General features: G+C 46.2%; 2 protein-coding genes, 1 non-coding gene and 1 pseudogene across 3 annotated transcripts in view; 3 read left to right on the top strand and 1 right to left on the bottom strand.

Annotated features, from left to right (window-relative positions):
• The window catches only part of ubqln4 (ubiquilin 4), a 30,059-nt gene extending 23,327 nt beyond the window's left edge, over positions 1 to 6,732 (top strand). The window contains exon 11 of the mRNA XM_088620330.1: positions 2,130 to 6,732. Within this exon, the coding sequence (XP_088476456.1) occupies positions 2,130 to 2,282 (153 nt within the window). The 3' untranslated portion in view covers positions 2,283 to 6,732. The remainder of the gene's footprint in view (positions 1 to 2,129) is intronic.
• Positions 6,733 to 10,587: 3,855 nt separating this feature from the next.
• lamtor2 (late endosomal/lysosomal adaptor, MAPK and MTOR activator 2) lies at positions 10,588 to 18,705 on the top strand. Its single transcript, XM_088621629.1, has 4 exons — positions 10,588 to 10,786; positions 12,434 to 12,596; positions 15,109 to 15,198; positions 18,336 to 18,705. Exons 1-4 carry the CDS (start codon positions 10,719 to 10,721, stop codon positions 18,390 to 18,392), a joined length of 378 nt encoding a protein of 125 aa, XP_088477755.1. The 5' UTR covers positions 10,588 to 10,718; the 3' UTR covers positions 18,393 to 18,705.
• On the bottom strand, positions 11,608 to 11,679 carry trnac-gca (transfer RNA cysteine (anticodon GCA)). Its single transcript has one exon. It is a non-coding gene; the product is annotated as a tRNA-Cys (tRNA).
• On the top strand, positions 11,864 to 11,946 carry LOC148639875 (U4 spliceosomal RNA; annotated as a pseudogene).
• Positions 18,706 to 19,081: the final 376 nt, after the last annotated feature.

Genomic DNA, 19,081 nt, shown 5'->3' on the forward strand with positions numbered 1-19,081 from the left:
TTTGACCCCCACAGTGTGACAGCGGGTGTTTGATCCACAGTATGACAGCGGGTGTTTGACCCCACAGTGTGACAGCGGGTGTTTGACCCCCACAGTGTGACAGCGGGTGTTTGATCCACAGTATGACAGCGGGTGTTTGACCCCACAGTGTGACAGCGGGTGTTTGAGCCCACAGTGTGACAGCGGGTGTTTGACCCCCACAGTGTGACAGCGGGTGTTTGACCCCCACAGTGTGACAGCGGGTGTTTGACCCCCACAGTGTGACAGCGGGTGTTTGACCCCCACAGTGTGACAGCGGGTGTTTGAGCCCACAGTGTGACAGTGGGTGTTTGACCCCCACAGTGTGACAGCGGGTGTTTGACCCCCACAGTGTGACAGCGGGTGTTTGACCCCCACAGTGTGACAGCGGGTGTTTGATCCACAGTATGACAGCGGGTGTTTGACCCCACAGCGTGACAGCGGGTGTTTGAGCCTCACAGCGTGACAGTGGGTGTTTGCCCCCACAGTGTGACAGCGGGTGTTTGACCCCCACAGTGTGACAGTGGGTGTTTGACCCCCACAGTGTGACAGCGGGTGTTTGACCCCCACAGTGTGACAGCGGGTGTTTGACCCCCACAGTGTGACAGCGGGTGTTTGACCCCCACAGTGTGACATGCTCTTAAACAGTGGGTGTTTGCCGTGCTGTGTGCAGTCATTGTGGAAGCTCTTGGAGTCCCGGTCATGGCTCTTGCTGTTGAAAGCCCTTCTGGCACGTTTGAGGGAAAAGTGCAGGACAAGCGACGTTCTCGACCGCCAGTAAAACCCCTCGTGACTTGAAATTTCTACAGCGACCTCCTCATTCTAACATCGGCGCCGTTCTGCTCCCAAGCCTGTCTTCGCCCTCCTCCCCCTGGCCCTGCACCAGCGAGTTCAGCTCAGCGAAATTGCACCTGGACGTGACGGGACGGCACGGGCCTTTAAGCCTGACAGACTTCCAAACAAGTGAAGAGGCTTCTTCGCTCCGTGAGGCCTCTCAGAGCAGCCTGGCCTAGCCTGTCAGCACCGAAAAGGAGAAGGATTAAAGATAATATAATAATAAACTTTATTTTATATAGCGCCTTTAAAGGTGGCTTCTCAAAGCGCTTTACAGGATGACAATAACAATAAATAAGAAGACTACAACAATAAATAAGAAGATTTCACAAGATAGGACACAATTATAATTACAACAATAACAATAGAGGAGACCGTGGAAGGTGGTACTAAGAAGAGCAGAGGGGTGAAGAGTGGAACCAGTTCAGTAAAGGCTTTCCTGAAGAACAAGGTTTTGAGTCTGGATTTGAAGGAGTTTAGAGAAGGTGACTCTCGGATATCCTTGGGCAAAGAGTTCCAGAGCTTGGGGGCATAGCAGGAGAAGGCCCTGTCGCCCATACAATGTAGACGGGCTTGGGGGACAGTAAGGAGGGCAAAATTTGAAGAGGTTGCGAGGTGGGGAGTAGGGCGATAAAAGATCTTTTTTTCACCAGGGTCGATTAATCCAGAAGGTGGCTTTCGCAACATGAACTGTTCTGTTCTTTGAAATTGTTTTGTTTTGTTAATCTTACGTTACACAAAGTTAACTGGTTGAAATCAAATACTGGCAAGCTGTCTTGGTAACGTTAGGATTTGCGGGATGCCTGATACAGTTTTACAGGGAATAATAACTTTTGCTGGGTCTCGCCGAATATGGATGAAAAAAATCTGTGGAAACGTGGCCAATGAGAACTAAAATCTCAGGTAAAACGTAGCACATTTTCTTAACTGAGAATTTATGATACATGAATTTCTGTCCTCGCTCACACAATTAGCTTGAGTCAGAATACAGTTGACGAAACTGGTGAGCTCTGATGGGCTGGCTGGCCTGGTCTCGGTTTGATGAGTCTTTAGTTGGTTTACCACCCTGTTAGTATGTTCTTGTGAATCCTTTCGGAATGCAGAAGGAGTTTTTCCAGACGGGAGACAGCCCTATTTAAATTTGATATTCTACCACTGCTTCCACTCTCCCAGCTTCGTGTGTGCGTGTTCTTGAGTGCACAGCTTCATGACCTTTGACCTCTCCTTGAAAGCAATGTGCCCACCCTCTCCGTCTCTTTTTCTCGCTCCCTCTCCAGAGCCAGACCCCGGAGGTGCGGTTTCAGCAGCAGCTGGAGCAGCTCAGCGCCATGGGCTTCATCAACCGGGAGGCCAACCTGCAGGCCCTGATCGCCACCGGGGGAGACATCAACGCCGCCATCGAGAGACTGCTGGGCTCCCAGCCCTCCTAAACGCAGGATCCTGCGCTCGAGGGAGGAGGGGAGGGGAGGGGTGGAGAGAGGGGAACCTCTAGGAACACAACACATTTAACACAACTCAACACGGCACGCCTGTGCCCATCTGCATTCAGGGGGTTGGGGGAGGGGAGAGATGTTTCCACTTGCACTCCTGTTGTTTCTCGCAACGTTGAACGGAGGTCTTTCTGCTGGGGAGACACATGATCCAGCTAGCCTGCCTACGAGACTAATTCCACTTTCTCACTGGGTTTGACTGGGGGGTGGGGGATGGGGGTGGGTAATGTGTGTGTGTGTGTGCGCCCCCCTCACACGGATGCATACTGTGGCTGTGGTGGGGGTGGGGGGTGTCTGTACATCATTAGACCCATCCCGTGTTCTCCACTCAATACAGAGGGGCATCCTGGGAGGAAAGAAATAACAGGAAAGGAGTCCCATACATTCAGGTTTATAGCCGGTTGACCCCCTGAGATCATGAACGGTTCTTCCTCATCTGGAAAACCCAAGTCCGGGCAGCAGTGGCAGGAGGACAAAGCTCTTGCGATTGTCAGTTTCTTAAACGCTTTCCGGAATATATGGTGTTGGATCATCAAAATGAATCGGGGGGGTTTCGGGGGTTCTTCTGAAAGCTGGAAGAGTTTTAAGGTTTTCCATTGATTATTTCATGCCTGCTTCATGTGACTATTTATTGTAATTTGCTATAGAATTTCCCTCAGCCTCCTCTTCCTAGCACTTTATTACTAATCGGTTAGAATCTGCAAACGTCCCGCCGCATTCCAGTCTAGAGTTCAGGATCACTGAGGGTGTTCCACTTTCCTCTGGTTATATTTGCATTTTACGATTTGTAGAGCCTGTGTACGTGGCTGTAACATGCAGATTTTCGGTTTCTCTTTGAACCCTCCCCTGCTTTACTGGTGGAAATCTGGTAGAAGCTTGGCTCAGCATTTTCTTTTTCACATCAGTGCTCCAGTACATCTGTCCCGTGGACACGCAGAACTTTAATTTTTAATATACTAAAATAAAAGAGACTGGTCGCTACGCTCTCAATCTGATAGTGTTCAAGTTCTTACTCGAAAAGGTCTCCCGACTTTTGGACAGTTTCTGTTTTAACATTGGCGTTTGCTGAATCTTTTCTCTTCCTTCACAGTTCCACTTTCAAGTCTCGAGCCCCACTTGTGTGCCGGATGGTTGGAAAGACTTTGACTATAATGTTTTTCCTTCATCAGAGGGAACCAGGTGTAGATTACAGTGGCTGATTAACCAGCACCTAGAAGGCAGAGAGCCTTTTACAGCTGATGAAGATGAAGTGCTTGGTCAGGCTGAATTCTTGACTTGGTGCTGACCGTGTCCAGTGCTGACTTACGAGAGGTCATCTAATTCCTGGCCATCACATTTCCCTTTTGCCTTGTGGTCTCTGCTATAGCTGAGTTCCCATCTGGTGCACAGACATGTGATTGAACTGGGCAGCTTGTTAAATGAAATGTTTAGAAAATTCCAGGTCATTTACAGTACATGAAAAGGATGAGTAGAGAATTTGAAACCCGGCTTCTTCAGGAGTTGGGAAGCAATCTGAAAGATGTAACTAATAATGATAAAGTGAAAACCAGCAGACGTTGATCAGTGGAAGACATTCTTTAATGTTTTCTCATCTGATGCGTCCAGTTCTTTCCATGTGTACATCCTGTAAGATGAAGCCAACATAATTATTCCTTAGGGTTAGTACTCTTTCATGGATTAATCAGTAACACTGTCCTTTTCCTGCTGCATGGATCGGTTATATAAGATTTAATTAAAAATCGCACCAAAATCACGTTTTTCAGCTGAATAGTAACTTGGTTTTTCATGCTTCTTCAGAGAGACTCTTTAAATTAAGTGCATTAACCGTAATTCTCTTTCAAATCTGACTTTCTGGAAGTTTTTGGTTGTGAATTCATCCACATCCATCTTAGCTGGCACATTAGTTTTAAAGATGGACCTGGGGGGAGGAGGGGTGGACAGGGGAGTGACTGGAGGTCAAAGATGGGTGGCAGGTTCTATCTCAACCTCAGAAATCCTTCTGGCAAAATGATTTTTCAAGCGATGGAGGCTTCTGTTTTCAGATGTGTGCAGTTTGAAAGAAATTAAAGGGGCCACTGTGTACCTCAGTCAGGAAAGGTTGCCCACTCTGAGCCCAGTTTGTGCTGTGTGGACTGGGTCATGTTACTAGCTGACTGTGACTGGGATTCCCACAGTGGTGGTGTGCAGTTGGCCGAGTTCCTCTGGCCCAGGGCGCTCAGTGAAGCTATTCCTGAGGTTTCCTGGGCACCAGGCCTGACGCCACTTCTGCACAGGACGTGCCTCTCCTCCGCTCACTGCTGACCCTCCTGTAAGGATACGAGGGGCTTGCAGCCAATCAAACTGTAGTTCCCTCGGTGGGTGGGCGGGTCAGAGGAGCACGTCTGCACAGCCTCATTATCCCTAGGCAGCAGACAAGTCGGTAAAACAAACTGTCCTTTCCAAACTTGTTGGGTACAGGAATGAAACAGAAAGTGTCAAACAAAGAAACGTAGAACATCTCAATTGAAATAAGGGGGCATTTGCTTTTCTTGGTAGGCCAATGTGAAGGTTTTGCCCAATGATTTAGTTTTGTGCAGAGCTAGTTTCCCCACAGGGAAAGTTGTGGCAGTCATATTCCAGATTGTTTTTGGCTTGATTTGCAGAATGCTTTGAAATGGCCCCCTCCCCCTTCCCCCATGGGATACTTTTGGAAAAAACGTTACTAGCTGACTAGTCCTGAAGGTCCTGGGGGGATAATTAATCGACAGTGAAGGGACAGATCATTGGCCAGAAAAGGCTGGGTTTGGACTTCAGATCCTGTAACATGGAAGTTGGACGAATTAAGTTTGGATTCAACACTGTGCAGTTTACATAGGACAAACTGGAAACGTCTTACGTTTGTACAACTGGATTAAGTAAATTCACTGGATAAGGTGAATAGTAAATTTAGCCTAGATTGTTTTTAATTCATTGCGATCCAGATAAAAGGCTCTGTAGCTCTTTCTCTGTTATAGGACCCTGCAGGTCAAAACTCTTCTCATGTCACCTTTGTGTGAAGTTGCTTAAAGCTTGATCATTTGTGCATCAGATGCAAAGCAATAATACTGTTTTGGAGTTAAATAAGGCATTGTCAATATTCTTCCTCAGTTTTGCGTTTGACTATGAATCTTGACTGAATCCCAGAGAAAGATGGTCTCAGATATACAGTAATTTAATGGTGGTCTCTGACTAAATGGGTGAATAACTATGTACAATTTGATAGCTGTCCTGCTGTGACAGAAAGTAAGGTTTCTAAGGCACACTAGGAAATGAAGGGGAATGTGGGAGATGGAACCAGGCTAAATCATATTGATGAAACAAGATTCAGGTTCCAAATGCACAATCCGTATATTTGATTTGAATTTTGTCAAAAGCACACAAATCCATTTACCATGATGAATGTGAAGGAGTAGATTTGGCAGATGAGTCCAGACGATTCCCCGAGTCTTTTAAAAACAGATAGCTGATCAGATCTGGTTCAGCGATTTGTGATGGAAAACTGCTGTGTCTTTGGAGGCTGATCTGGAAAACTCCCAAATTTCTGTTTTAATTCTTGGGACTGAATAAAAAAAGTCTTAAGAACGCAAACTGTAGCCAGTGTTGGTTCTTTTCACCAGAGCAGCAGCCGCCTTTTTTAAGAACTGTACCGAACAATTCAGACAAAAAGGTCTACTCTTAGTTGACATGTGGAAAGTGGTACGTGTGCGCATGTTTGATGTCTCATGTCTGCCCCGGCTCGATGTTGGAAGACATTCTTTTTTGCCAGAAACTGGAACAGAGTAGTTAGCACACTTCATCAAAGGCCCTTAATATAATTCAGCTTCAAACCCAGTGGTAGAGGCAATTACCAAGTCCTGAATGCCTCTTCCAAACAGAACGGCCAGCATCCTGGTACAGTTTACCTCTGGCTGCTGCACTGAAGTTTTGAAATAGCTGGGGCCTGAATTGTTTGCCATGCTTGGCCGGGATTTTGAAACCCTTCATTCACAGGCAATACCAGTCCCAGGGGAGCACAGTTTCATTCCACCACTGACTGAGATCAGAAGGCAGTCGCCCGCTGGCCAGCATCAGCTGCTCACCTCTAAAGCCCCTGTCAAAGAGTGCAAGTGTCCAGCCCTCACAGACTGGCGTTACACAACAGAGACGGGCAAGTCTTAAAGGAATTGCAGTCGCCTGTTTTGGGGGTAGAGGCTTTCAGAATGGACCCATGACCGAACGGGAAGCAAACGAGAGATGTTGCCGTGGAAGGTGGAGAGAATGCAGAAATTCCATTCCAACAAAATCATTCCAACAGCCAATTTTAAAGGTGTATTTTTGAAAAAAATCATTAAACATTACATGCACAGAGATTTCTGTGCATGTACACAGATTATTTTGTGTTTTGTTTAATTTTTAAGCCTTTTAAACAGCGAGCTGTCTTATCTCACCCAAAGCACTGACCACAAGAACTGTGGTATAAAGAATGCTTACTCAAATTGTATTATTAAACTCTGTTGTTGTTACCTGCCATATTATTACATGCATAAATATTAAACCAATGAATTGTCATAGTAGAGTTAGCACATAACATCCTTTTTTTCAAATTTGGTCAACAGTCATGTTGATCTTGTCATGGCCATTCTCTTACCAATTGCCAATCTCTAGACTATCTGGAGTGCACATAACTGACCACTAGGTGGTAGCCAAAGGCAGTTTTCAGGTTTTCCAATTCTCATTTGGGATGGGGTATAATAATAATAATAATAATTGCTTATACTTATACAGCGCTTTTCTGGACACTCCACTCAAAGCGCTTTACAGGTAATGGGGATCCCCTCCACCACCACCAGTGTGTATCCCCACCTGGATGATGCGACGGCAGCCATAGTGCGCCAGAACGCTCCCCACACACCAGCTCTCGGTGGGGAGGAGAGCAGAGTAATGAAGCCAATTCATAGAGGGGGATTATTAGGAGGCCATGATTGGTAAGGGCCAATGGGAAATTTGGCCAAGACGCCGGGGTTACACCCCTACTCTTTTCGAGAAACACCCTGGGATTTTTAATGACCATAGAGAGTCAGGACCTCGGTTTTACGTCTCATCTGAAGGACGACGCCTGTTTACAGTACAGTGTTATATGTTAGTGTACCTTTTATGCCACGAAAGACAATGCACATAACAGTATACGTGTGTTTATGTGTTTTCCTCTGGTCACTTGTGTTCTCAGTTATTTCTATGGTTTTGTGCCCGATCAAATAGAAATATGTTTGGTAGAATAGTCAACTTATGTCAACTTACTTAAAAAGAGTACCAGTAGTGAGAAGCCTCACAGAGCACTTTATTTTAGTAAGAAAATAAGATTTTCTATTGCTTGATTATGAGCTTTATTGTGAGATATTGTGGAGTTACCATGAATGCAGAACTAAAAGAATTAATCCTTCTTAACCCAAAGACGTTGGGTACTGTCCTGTTAATCCGTTTGGACTGCAGCGACAGAAAAGGGAAAATTTCAGCTGTCACTTCTGACGGGTGGAACTACTCCAGGTGTTTGATTTTCTCCAGTCCAGGTCATTCAAGTTTCTGTTGAACTACAGTTTAGCCAAGATCTATCTCTTGGGCGGGTGCCCTGAAATCCCTTGCAATGTGATACTCTTAAAAGCCGATGAAGTCTCTTCCTCATTTAGTGGTAGCATACGTTTAAGGTCACAGACTGCAGGGTACAGTTGTCAAGTATCGAGCTGGTTTTTCCATTATAGAGTTCTGGGGGAGCATATTCCAATAAAAAACAGACGCAAGGCTGGATACCTCCTGGATGAAATGCCGGTCCGTCACAGGGCAGACTAACGCAAGTACAAACTCACACCAGGGCCAGTTTTCCCAGAAGTCAATTAACCCACCAGCATGTCTTTGGCCTGAGGGAGGAAACCCACATGAACATGAGGAGAACATCCGAACTCCACACAGACAGGACCCCAGGGCCCCAGTGCTGTGAGGACATCTACATGCCTGTGTTTCTTGTTGCCAAGACGCATGATTCCTGACTAAAGAAAGTATACGTATTCAACTTGAATAAACTGTTAAAGTTTGATTAATCCTTTATCTTTTTGTTATGGTGGACAAAAAATGCCAACGACAATGTAAAGAGATTTAAGAGGGCGCTGGGCCTGTATACCCTGTGTGGTCTGTGGAGTAACATCTGCCAGCCTCTGGGATTCTGCAGGAGGGACACGGCACCTTCTTCCAGGAGAAAGGAAGTCAACTCGCTCCTAGTGGACAGAGGTGAAAACCCGTCTCAAGCATTGTCATATTACCAGCAGCCATATCACTCTGCAACTCACAGCTAACAACCCCCTGAATCTCAGCAGGTGTGAGCCTGGTCAGTACCTCGATGGGAGACTCCTGGGAAAAACTAAGGTTGCTGCTGGAAGAGGTGTTAGTGGGGCCAGCAAGGGGTGCTCACCCTGCGGTCAATGTGGGTCCTAATGCACCAGTATAGTGATGGGGACACTATACTGTAAACAGGCATTGTCCTTCAGATGAGTCGTAAAACTGAGGTCCTGACTCTCTATGGTCATTTAAAATCCTAGGCCACTTCTCGAAAAGAGTAGGGGTGTAACCCCGGTGTCCTGGCCAAATTTCCCATTGGCCCTTACCAATCATGGCCTCCTAATAATCCCCATCTATGAATTGGCTTCATTACTGTGCTCTCCTCCCCACTGATAGCTGATGTGTGGTGAGCGTTCTGGCGCACTATGGCTGCCATCGCATCATCCAGGTGGGGCTGCACACTGGTGGTGGTGGAGGGGATCCCCATTACCTGTAAAGCGCTTTGAGTGGAGTGTCCAGAAAAGCGCTATATAAGTGTAAGCAATTATTATTATTATTATTATTATTATTATTATTATTATTATTATTATTAAATATGCTGTAAATGCTCGATTGGGTGCAGAACTGGTGACTGAGGTGGCCATAATATATGAATAACATCAGCGTCAGGCTTATCAAGCCACTGGGTGTCCACACTTGCTCTGTCATCCTGGACAGCTCTTCTCCCAGCAGGAAAGACGTGCTTGGAGGGACGATGATCACTCGGGACCTTGAGGCAGTGATCCGCATTGGTCTTCTAGGTTAACGAGTGTCCTCCCACAACATTAACCCCTAGAACCCGTCTCTGCCCGCCTGTCGATAGGTGGGGTGTGCTGAGGTTGGCAGACTTTGTTGAATAACGCAGAAATGACTCTTCGCCTGCCTTTCTTGGGGGTGTGTATGGTAACTGACCTCGATCCCCAACAGACTCTGGAGCTCGGACTGTGCTACTGTGCAGACTAGCGAAGGCCAGGGGCTTCTCCTGAGACACCTAGGCTTCAGACACAGACTGTGACTATTCTAAAAAGAGGTGAAACTAATGCAGCTACTCTACACACAAATATGGAGGGAGAGGTATTAGACACATAACAGGTGAACTTTTTTCTATGTTAACGCTCGTCTGTGTATAATGATGATAATGAGAAGTACAGTATTTTAAACATTTCCGAGGCGAGGTTATCTGGAAAACTATACATCACACCGACAGTAATAACATGCCTAGACTTGTTTATCTTATCTTCGAGGACAATAACAACTTGAACAGGTTTTCGTACTACGTATTTCAAGACTTTATCGTAAAACAAAGCTAATTGTAATATCTAAATCATAAGCTTATCTACTTAAAACCTTTAACCACATTACAAGGCTTTTCCTTCTGCTTTTCGCTTCAGACTTTTGTCAATTAAATCTGCGTTTTACTGTCCGTAACGTGAGGGCATTGTAATGTATACTGCTAACCAAGTCCCAGGTGTTTAGTATGATGCAGTATTTTGTGAGTTGTATCAAGGGGAAGGTGATGGGGGTTGATTTTACAAGGGTAAACCCCACTAGAAAAGGCCGTACTCCCAGACAGAGGGGAAACACAGATACTGTAGTTAATTTCGGGTACTGTACTGAGTTAAAGGTACTATAGTTTTTTTGTTTGCGACTCAAACTAAACGGACACGACACAAAAGTAGACGGGGCCACCTGGTATTTATAAGTCCGCTGTACGTGCCTTACGCCGGATAAAATCTGTCCGCGATACAAACTGAACCGCTGTTTAATGGAACTGTTAAAGTTTTGTGAAAACTACAATCGAGACGTGTGCACAGGACGCTTCCGCGTCGCAAAAGGAAACTACAATTCCCAGAACCGCAGTGGACTCGAGACGTAAACAGGAAGTGACTTCCGGAATGTTCAGTCAGCTGACGGAGTGGTGCTTTCCGCGAGGATACTGTATATTTTGGAGAGTACAAGTATTGTAGTTATTTAGATTTAATACTTGATTTCTTCGTATTCTTTTTTCCAACCATGCTGCGACCAAAGGCACTGACTCAAGTTCTGAGCCAGGCGAATACAAGCGGCGTTCAGAGTACACTGTGAGTAATGATGAAGGCTATAATAACAGTAGTCCACGTTTCCACCTGATATTTTCACCGATGCGGGTAACCTGCGTGCGAAGCGGTAACGAGTTTCCCAATCTGAGCTGCCTTCGCCTCTCTTGCAGAAAAAGCTCGTATTTGGTCTCCAGTAACACCAGGAACAGCAGGAACTTCCCCTTAGCGGCAACAGCACGTTTACAATGCCAGCGCGACTCAATAAGGTGGCAGTTGATATATAGGCTTTCTCGGAAGCCTGAACTGCATTGTGCGATAGTAAAAAAGCGTATGATAAAATACTCAGCGTGAGTACCCGAAGAAGAACGTGTCTCTGCAACATCCTGAAATAACCAAATGTAGATCATTTTCTTTTGAAATAATTCACTTTAAATAATGTATACAGCATTTAAAAAATATATATATTTTTACGGCCACGTAGTGATTACTTTTCTATGTATTCGTACACGTTTTTACCTGAATCCCAGGTTTAACTTCTAATTTCATAACATCTAGCGCATCAGTCTGTCAATGTATCTGGTATAACGCTCTTCACAGCGCTTTGCCACAGAGTATTTTACAGATTTCTATGGCAGTATAACTAGTTTGGGAAAAGTATTCAACTAGCAATAATCGCGCCTCGGGCCAAACCTCATATACTGTGCAAAGCTGTAACTGACCATCGGACACAGAGGAGAGGAACTCAGAAACTCAGAAACTGGCAGTGGGAAGAGATAAGCCTCCGGGGGTCCCCGGGCAGTGAGTTGGCGCTGCAGTAATGATAGATAGATAATACTTTATAAATTGATGAAAGTCACATACAGAGGGGGCACCCAGATTTGAACTGGGGACCTCTTGATCTGCAGTCAAATGCTCTACCACTGAGCTATACCCCCATAAAAAAGGAGACCCTTCCCTGACCGGGAATCGAACCCGGGCCGCAGCGGTGAGAGCGCCGAACCCTAACCACTAGACCAGCGGGGAGACGATGCTGCCTGGGGACCCCCGGAGGCTTATCTCTTCCCACTGCCAGTTTCTGAGTTTCTGAGTTCCTCTCCTCTGTGTCCGATGGTCAGTTACAGCTTTGCACAGTGGCTGTATCGCAGTATATGAGGTTTGGCCCGAGGCGTGATTATTGCTAGTTGAATACTAATGATGATGTATTGTGAGCAGTTTCCCCAAAGCCCAGAGCTGATATCCTGTTCTCTGGAACATCATGGTCGTCACGGTTATCCGAGTGAGCTAGCTGTGGTTCCCTGGGTCTGTTGTCATGGTAATCCAGGACTGCAGGGGAACCGGAGTCTATCCTGGTAATCAACGGGCGCAAAGCATCCCTGGGCGGGATGCCAGTCCATCACAGGGCAGATACACACTCGCACACAGAGCCAGTTCTTCCAATTAATCCACCAGCATGCCTTTTCACTGTGGGAGCAAACCACAGCACCTGGAGGAACATGCAAACTCCTCACAGACAGCACCCCCAGTACTATGAGGCAGGAGTGCTTACCTCCACAGCACCGTGCCTCCTACAGACTGTGCCTTCAACACTTACTTTGGAAACTCAGTGGAGCCAGCCTGGAATAAGAGGAGGGCTCCAGCAGTCCGTTAGAGACTTGATGACGGTGACTTTCCCTCTGCTCCTTTCCCCAGCCTGCTGAATAACGAAGGCTCCCTTCTGGCCTACTCCGGCTACGGGGACACAGATGCCCGCGTGACCGCCGCCATCGCCAGCAACATCTGGGCAGCGTACGACAAGAACGGGCACCAGGCCTTCAACGAGGACAAGCTGAAGTTCATCCTCATGGACTGCATGGTGAGCCGCTGCACTTCCCCGCGTCCCCACCAGGGGTCGACTGTTCCACTCCTCCAGTGCTTCGGCAGACTGCTTACTGCTGCAAGGAGTCAGAGTGGACCAACCACGAACACTGACCACAGGCAGTCTAGAGGACTATAGCATCATCACCTCTCAGTAGTTCAAGTGGGGAGCTGCGTCAGCATGCGTAGTCTGCAAAGGAACAAGTAATCGTTTATTCCAGGCTGAGAAGAAAGGAAACACAAGTTTCCCACTGTGGACCAGAAGAAGGCTCCACCGTCGAAACGTGTTTCTTTTCTTCTCTTTTCAGCATGGAATAAACCTTTACTTGTTCCTCATCACCTCTTAGCCCTCTTTTCTGAGATATCGGAAGCTGATCAAGGCCGAACCTGGACTGCACAGGCATGGGAGGACTGCAGGAATAGCAGTTTGCTAGTGTAAGCGGTGTTGGTAGTAGGTGGTGCTTTTCTCCCTGGGACAGGATTTCCAAGACAGTGTCTCAGCATAGTGACGGGGGGCGCTGTGCTGTAGGACAGGGGCTCCCAGTCCTGCTCCTGGTGGACCACATACCCGATGATTTCTGTTCCCAGCCGAGCCCTCAGTTCCACAGCTGAACTCTTAATGGATGTATTAATATCGATTCATTCATTTTTATATTTAGATTTAATTTGACTGGTTTCAGCTCTAAACATTTTGGAGGTTACGTTTTAACTACTGTACCGCATTTCGTAAGTAAAATCCCCAACTTTTGAGTAGGAAACTCAATGGCAAATAATCAGATCGCTCAGGTAAGTTGTTAGTACAATTGAGGGTTGAGTGAAGGAGCTACGCTGGGCTGCAGTGGGTGTGTGGGTCTCCAGCAGCTGGGCTTTGAAGCCCTACTCTTCGGATGAGACTTTAAACCTCGTTCTTCACCGCTTGATCTTTCAAGTTCTCTCGCCACTGTTGGAAGAGTAGGTTAGTCTACACATTAGTCTTGGGCCTTGGGCCTGGCGCAGCCTGACCTACATAAAGCCCCCTGGTGAAGGGTGAACTGATGAAGCTGTTTCCCACTTTCCCATCTGATCTGCTGTGCCATGGAGTTTGTGGCGCACAGTGCAAGTTGTGTCTGGCACCATAGTGGTAGATGAGGTGACGTCTGTCTTGTATATTAAGTGCTTTGGGATGAAAAGCACTGTAAAACGCTATTAATTCATTTTTCTAGGCTTAAGGAAAGCAATTTACAATTGAGCTGGACTTCAGAATCCCAAAAGGCTTTGATAAACCTCACCTAGAGGTCTTCTCTTGAAGGAGGGGTAAAACGTTGGGGACTCAAGTAGAAGATAGGGTTAAGTGCATTTAGGACCTGTGTCTGTGTTTGTGCTTTACACTAAGAGTAAGTGGGTGAGTGGGGCAAAGTGCCTGGCCACATTCTTAAAGCTGAATTCTTGGGATCCTTCAGTCCTTGAATCCATAATCTTCTGAAAGTTCAACAAGCAGAGTGTGGCTTCATTTTATTTTTAACCTCTCTTGTATTGTTATAATCTTTTCCCAGTAATCATCTTTTTCACGCTCGTGAGCTTATACATGTGTTATAACATGAAAACTAACCAGCTGCCAGGAGAGAGATCCTGACCTTAGATTTATTGTTTGTCATTTATTTTCAGAACCAGTCAGTGCGAAGCAGTTTTTTCATGTGAGAGTTATCACCCAAGGAAACCTATTCTGAGTCACCATAGTCTCTGAAAATCTTAAGTCTTACATTTATTTGTTACTTATGTTTTATTACTTTTATGAACATACAAAGGTAATCAAAAATAAATGTAAAAAGTTGCAAAACATCAACTATTACAAACATAAATGAGTATAAAGTCTGTTATTTATCATTCTTTTCCATTTTGTCAGGGGAGATAGTGCAGGGGAAAGATGAGGGTGGAGAAAAAAGAACTTCCAGAAACAGAAAAACATTATCATTAGGTCATATAAATAATCCACCTCTCCCAGTATCTCTCAGAGACCTCCTTCTGGAGTTTTAACTGGTAGGTTAATTTTTCCATTTCAGCTTAAGTGTTGAATTTAATGCAGAAATAAATAGTCAGAGCAGCTACTTCCTTGTGTGACTCATATCACCGAGGCTGATGCCTGCTGGCTAGCGAGGCTGCTGTGGAAGATGGGAAGGGCTCTTGGAGAGGGATCTGTGTTGATACTGTAGCCCTGTGGAGCTCGAGAGATCGAATCCTGGCTGGGGGGCAGACTTCACATATGACACGAGCATGTGCACATCCCCAAGGCAGCTGGTGTTTCAGTGGGGCCTTTTTACAGGAAATCACCAGGCACTGGGATGGTGATTCCAGGGCGAACGGAAACAGAGATGATAGAGATTCAGTATTGGATCCATTTTTTTTTTCCTCTCCCAAGTTACATCACAGAATCCCCCCCCCCAAACAATACCGAGCTCTGGTGACGTGTTTCAGAGCCGGGGCTGGTGCTCGGTCTGCAAGAGGCTCAGGTCTTGTTCCCTTGTGTCTTGTAGGAGGGCCGAGTGGCCATCACCCGTGTGGCCAACCTGCTGCTGTGCATGTACGCCAAGGAGACGGTGGGCTTCGGGATGCTGAAAGCCAAGGTCAGTGCTGCCACGTTCTTACGGGCATTTCGTGGGGCTCATCTGCCAAAAGGTGGTGCCTTGATTGGAGATCACGGGTTCGAATCCGGGCTGTGGCACAGGCCAACTGTTGCTGGGAGCTCCCGGAGTGAGGGGGGGTGCAGGCGTGGCACAGCTGGCCTGAGTTGAGTGGAGGCCTGAACAGGGGGTCTGACGACCCCACGTGGGTAATCCTCACTGGCGCGCACCGGCCGCCGTCAGAGGAGGGGCCCTTCGGGCTCGGGGCCCAACCTGAGACCAGCGGCTCCGAGTGAGGCAGGTCTCTCCCTCTGACGGCGAGACTGGGCTGGCGAGGTGCCTTTCAGTTGAGCAGGTAGACTCGTTTCGTCAGCCACCGGACTCCCAGGATTCTAATGAATAAATAAGGAAAAGGCACTGCAGAAGGAGACTGTGGCTCTGGGCTCAAACCTGCGGAGCTGAGAGAACGAGACAGTGAGATGTGCGCTCACCAGACAAAGTACTACTGCTGCATGACATGCAAAAGCACAGCAGGAGCAGCATGGCTGCTGTACTAGGAGGTTCTGAAATATTTTCCCTTCTCCTGCTCCTCAAGCATTCTCGTCTTCCACCTGGGGTTGCAGTCTGAGGTTTAATAAGGTGTGGGATGGAAGCCAGTTTTCAGCAGGGTAGAGATGGAGGTGTTTTTTCCAGAGACGTCGGTCTGGAGCTCCCCAAGCCAGCCGTGTGCTGACACCTGCTTGGTGTGGAGCTCGTGCAGAATGCTATGGTGCATTTAGGTTTGCAGAAGTCTTTTGATCAACTTCCCCATCAAAGATGAATTCTCAAATGGCGGACAGTAGGACCTCAGGGAAACAAAAGTGTTCAGATTGAAATTACCTCGTAAACAGAAAACAGGGTACTAATAAGGGATGAACTAGGGTGATGTAATGTTCTTCCTCAGGAGATATACTAGGACCACTGCTCTTCTTAACCCATCACCATGAGCCAGGATCCTATATCATTAGTAAACTAATCACATTTGCACATGATACCAAATAAGGAGGATTGGCACACCCCACAGAATCAGCACCTGAAATCCAAAAAGAGATAAACAGTGTTGATAAAATTCAAAACGTGGTGATCACTTGGCTACACTAACAGGTGTCATGTGGACAAGTGCAGGGTTTTGCATGCAGGTAGTAAAAACAAAATACAGGTATAAAATGGGAAACACTGAGCTATTAGAGGCTACAAATGAAAAAAAAAGACTCAGGTGTTTATGTTGATGCATCATTTGCATTAGGAGAAATTAAGAAGGTAAACAAAACATTAGGATATAGTCTGGATTACAATACAGAATTTAAATGTGGGTGGGGGGTGTTAGGCTGAATAATGTATAGTCCATTAGCAAGGCCTACTTAGAATAATGTGTACATTATTGGTTAACATGCTGTAGAAAAGATGTTGCTGCTCTGAAATCCATCCATAGAGAGCAACTCCAAGGTATATGGGGATGTCCTACACCTACAGGCTGAGATAACTAAACACTCTTCAGTCCTGAGCAGAGACCCCCATAACAAGCATTCAGGACCCTCAAAGTCAGCCCCGAGGCCAGAACAGGGCTGTGTCAATAGGAGCCGAGCTGTTGAGGGTGATACACTGGCTTCCTCCAAGGAATTGCCTAATGACATCCTTGGCTTAATTATCTACTGACCTCCAAAGGGGCAAGATGGGCAGAATGTTCTTCTCTTATTTGTAACCTTCTTAGAGTGCTGATGTTTTGGGGGTGTAGTTCTCCAGGTGTCCAGCAGGTGGCATGGACATTTAGTTTTTTTTCTTGTACTCACAGGCTGGTGTTAGCGCCTGAACAGCTCAGTTCTTCATTTTGAAGCAGAGCCGAGCCTGGCAGTAATGAATCAGCATCAAGTGTCTTGCATTGACTCATGACGGTCTTGGCTTCTCAGAAACAAGATGAGGTTCCGCCAGCTCTGATCCTGGAAAGGACTGTGAGGTCACGTTAGCTTTGAGGGAAGCCCTGGTGTGTAAATCCACAGATTTCTCACAGATTTGAAGCCTTTTTTTCTTCTCCAGCAGGCCAAGCTACAAAGCATTTAAATTTGCTGCCTAGTTTTTTTTAATATGAAAGAAGGTAGACATTTAGCCAGCAGCCATATCACTCTGCAACTCCCAGCTGGCAGCCCCACTGAAGCTCAGCAGGTGTGAGCCTGATCAGTACCTGGATGGAGACCTCCTGGGAAAAACTAAGTCTGCTGCTGGAAGAGGTGTTAGTGGGGCCAGTAGGGGGCGCTCACCCTGCGGTCCATGTGGGTCCTAATGCCCCAGTATAGTGACGAGGACACTATACTGTAAACAGGCGCCGTCCTTCGGATGAGACATAAAACCGAGGTCCTGACTCTCTGTGGTCATTAAAAATCCCAGGGTGTTTCTCGAAAAGAGTAGGGGTGTAACCCCGGTGTCCTGGACAAATTTCCCATTGGCCCTTACCAATCATGGCCTCCTAATAATCCCCATCTCTGAACTGGCTTCATCACTCTGCTCTCCTCCCCACTGAGAGCCGATGTGTGGGGAGCGTTCTGGCGAACTATGGCTGCCGTCACATCATCCAGGTGGGGCTGCACACTGGTGGTGGTGGAGGGGATCCCCATTACCTGTAAAGTGCTTTGAGTGGAGTGTCCAGAAAAGCGCTATATAAGTGTAAGCTATTATTATTATTATTATTATTATTATTATTATTATTATTATTATTATTATTATTATTATATATATCCTTTAGGATTTAACCACTATACAGATGCAGATAATGATTAAAACTGGAGATGCGGATTGCTGTTCAATGCTTAAACATTTTGCTGCTTAGTTACTGTTAAGTGCTTGCCACCATCTGTACAAAATAATCCTTGGCCATTGTGCTGGTTTTAAGAGGAGTGGGTTTCTGTGCATTTTTGAAACTTGATGGAAACTGACTGTGCTTTTCCTTCTCTTGAAAGAACATTTTTCTTATTTCATTAGTTGTTATTGTTTTTTCTGCACACTTTGGTGGTCTTCTAGTTGGTTGCTTGAATGTGGAAGTAAAAACAATATATTAAGGTCAGCAAAGGTAATGCTTAAAGTAACAGTAAGCTACATTTTTTGCCTAGGCTGAAGCTCTGGTTCAGTACTTGGAGGAACCTTTAACCCAAGTGGCTGCGTCATGAACACTGGGGAAGAAAATGACTGTGACACCGATTCCTGGATTTCCTGTCTGAAGTCTCTGGAAGGAAACTGGCCAAGGAGCAACTTTCTGTTGGACTCTTTCAGGGATGGTTTCCAAAACTAAGGCTGTCTTGATCCATAAGGCAGCACTATCCTGAAGCATTTATCTGTATATAGCATTGATTTCAACTGTGCATGTGTTTAGATCCTGTTTAAAAGTCATTCTGTGCAGAACATTGTTTTAATCAAAGAATCTGTAATACCACCTGTGAAATCTGTAAACAACAAAATGAAAGAAGTTTCTTGCTGTCGATACACCGGATTTTTCCTTTATTGTCAAACATTGGCTCTTGCAATGCAAATGTAATGAACAGTGTGGGTGTGCCTTGATGCCTTGGTTTTGAGCTTGCATCAGATTATTTTCAGTTTGCAGTGCACTTGGAGACAGAAATACAAATCTGCTTGTTTTCGGTGATACATGACTCCTTGGCTTCAGTCCCCTTTGCTCAGCCCTGTACCCTGGGCATGGAGATCAGAGAATGTTTCTTTGTACTGCCCAGCTGTGAACTCCATATCTGTGAAGTATTACAGTCCTGCTCCATTTACCTTACATTGGGCTGTTCGCAGTTTGCAGGAGGTTGTCCAGTGGTCCATTAGCTCAGGAAGGTGTGAATGCACAAGGCCTGGATGC

The sequence above is a fragment of the Lepisosteus platostomus genome, chromosome 26, assembly GCF_059453375.1.
Source record: "Lepisosteus platostomus isolate fLepPlt1 chromosome 26, fLepPlt1.hap1, whole genome shotgun sequence".
NCBI lineage: Eukaryota > Metazoa > Chordata > Actinopteri > Semionotiformes > Lepisosteidae > Lepisosteus > Lepisosteus platostomus.

Coding starts and splice junctions, on each gene's coding strand:
- lamtor2 (XM_088621629.1), top strand. CDS start 10,719: ATGCTGCGACCAAAGGCACTGACTCAAGTTCTGAGCCAGGCGAATACA. Junction 12,597..15,108: donor TCATCCTCATGGACTGCATG/GTGAGCCGCTGC, acceptor TGTGTCTTGTAG/GAGGGCCGAGTGGCCATCAC. Junction 15,199..18,335: donor TCGGGATGCTGAAAGCCAAG/GTCAGTGCTGCC, acceptor TTTTTTGCCTAG/GCTGAAGCTCTGGTTCAGTA.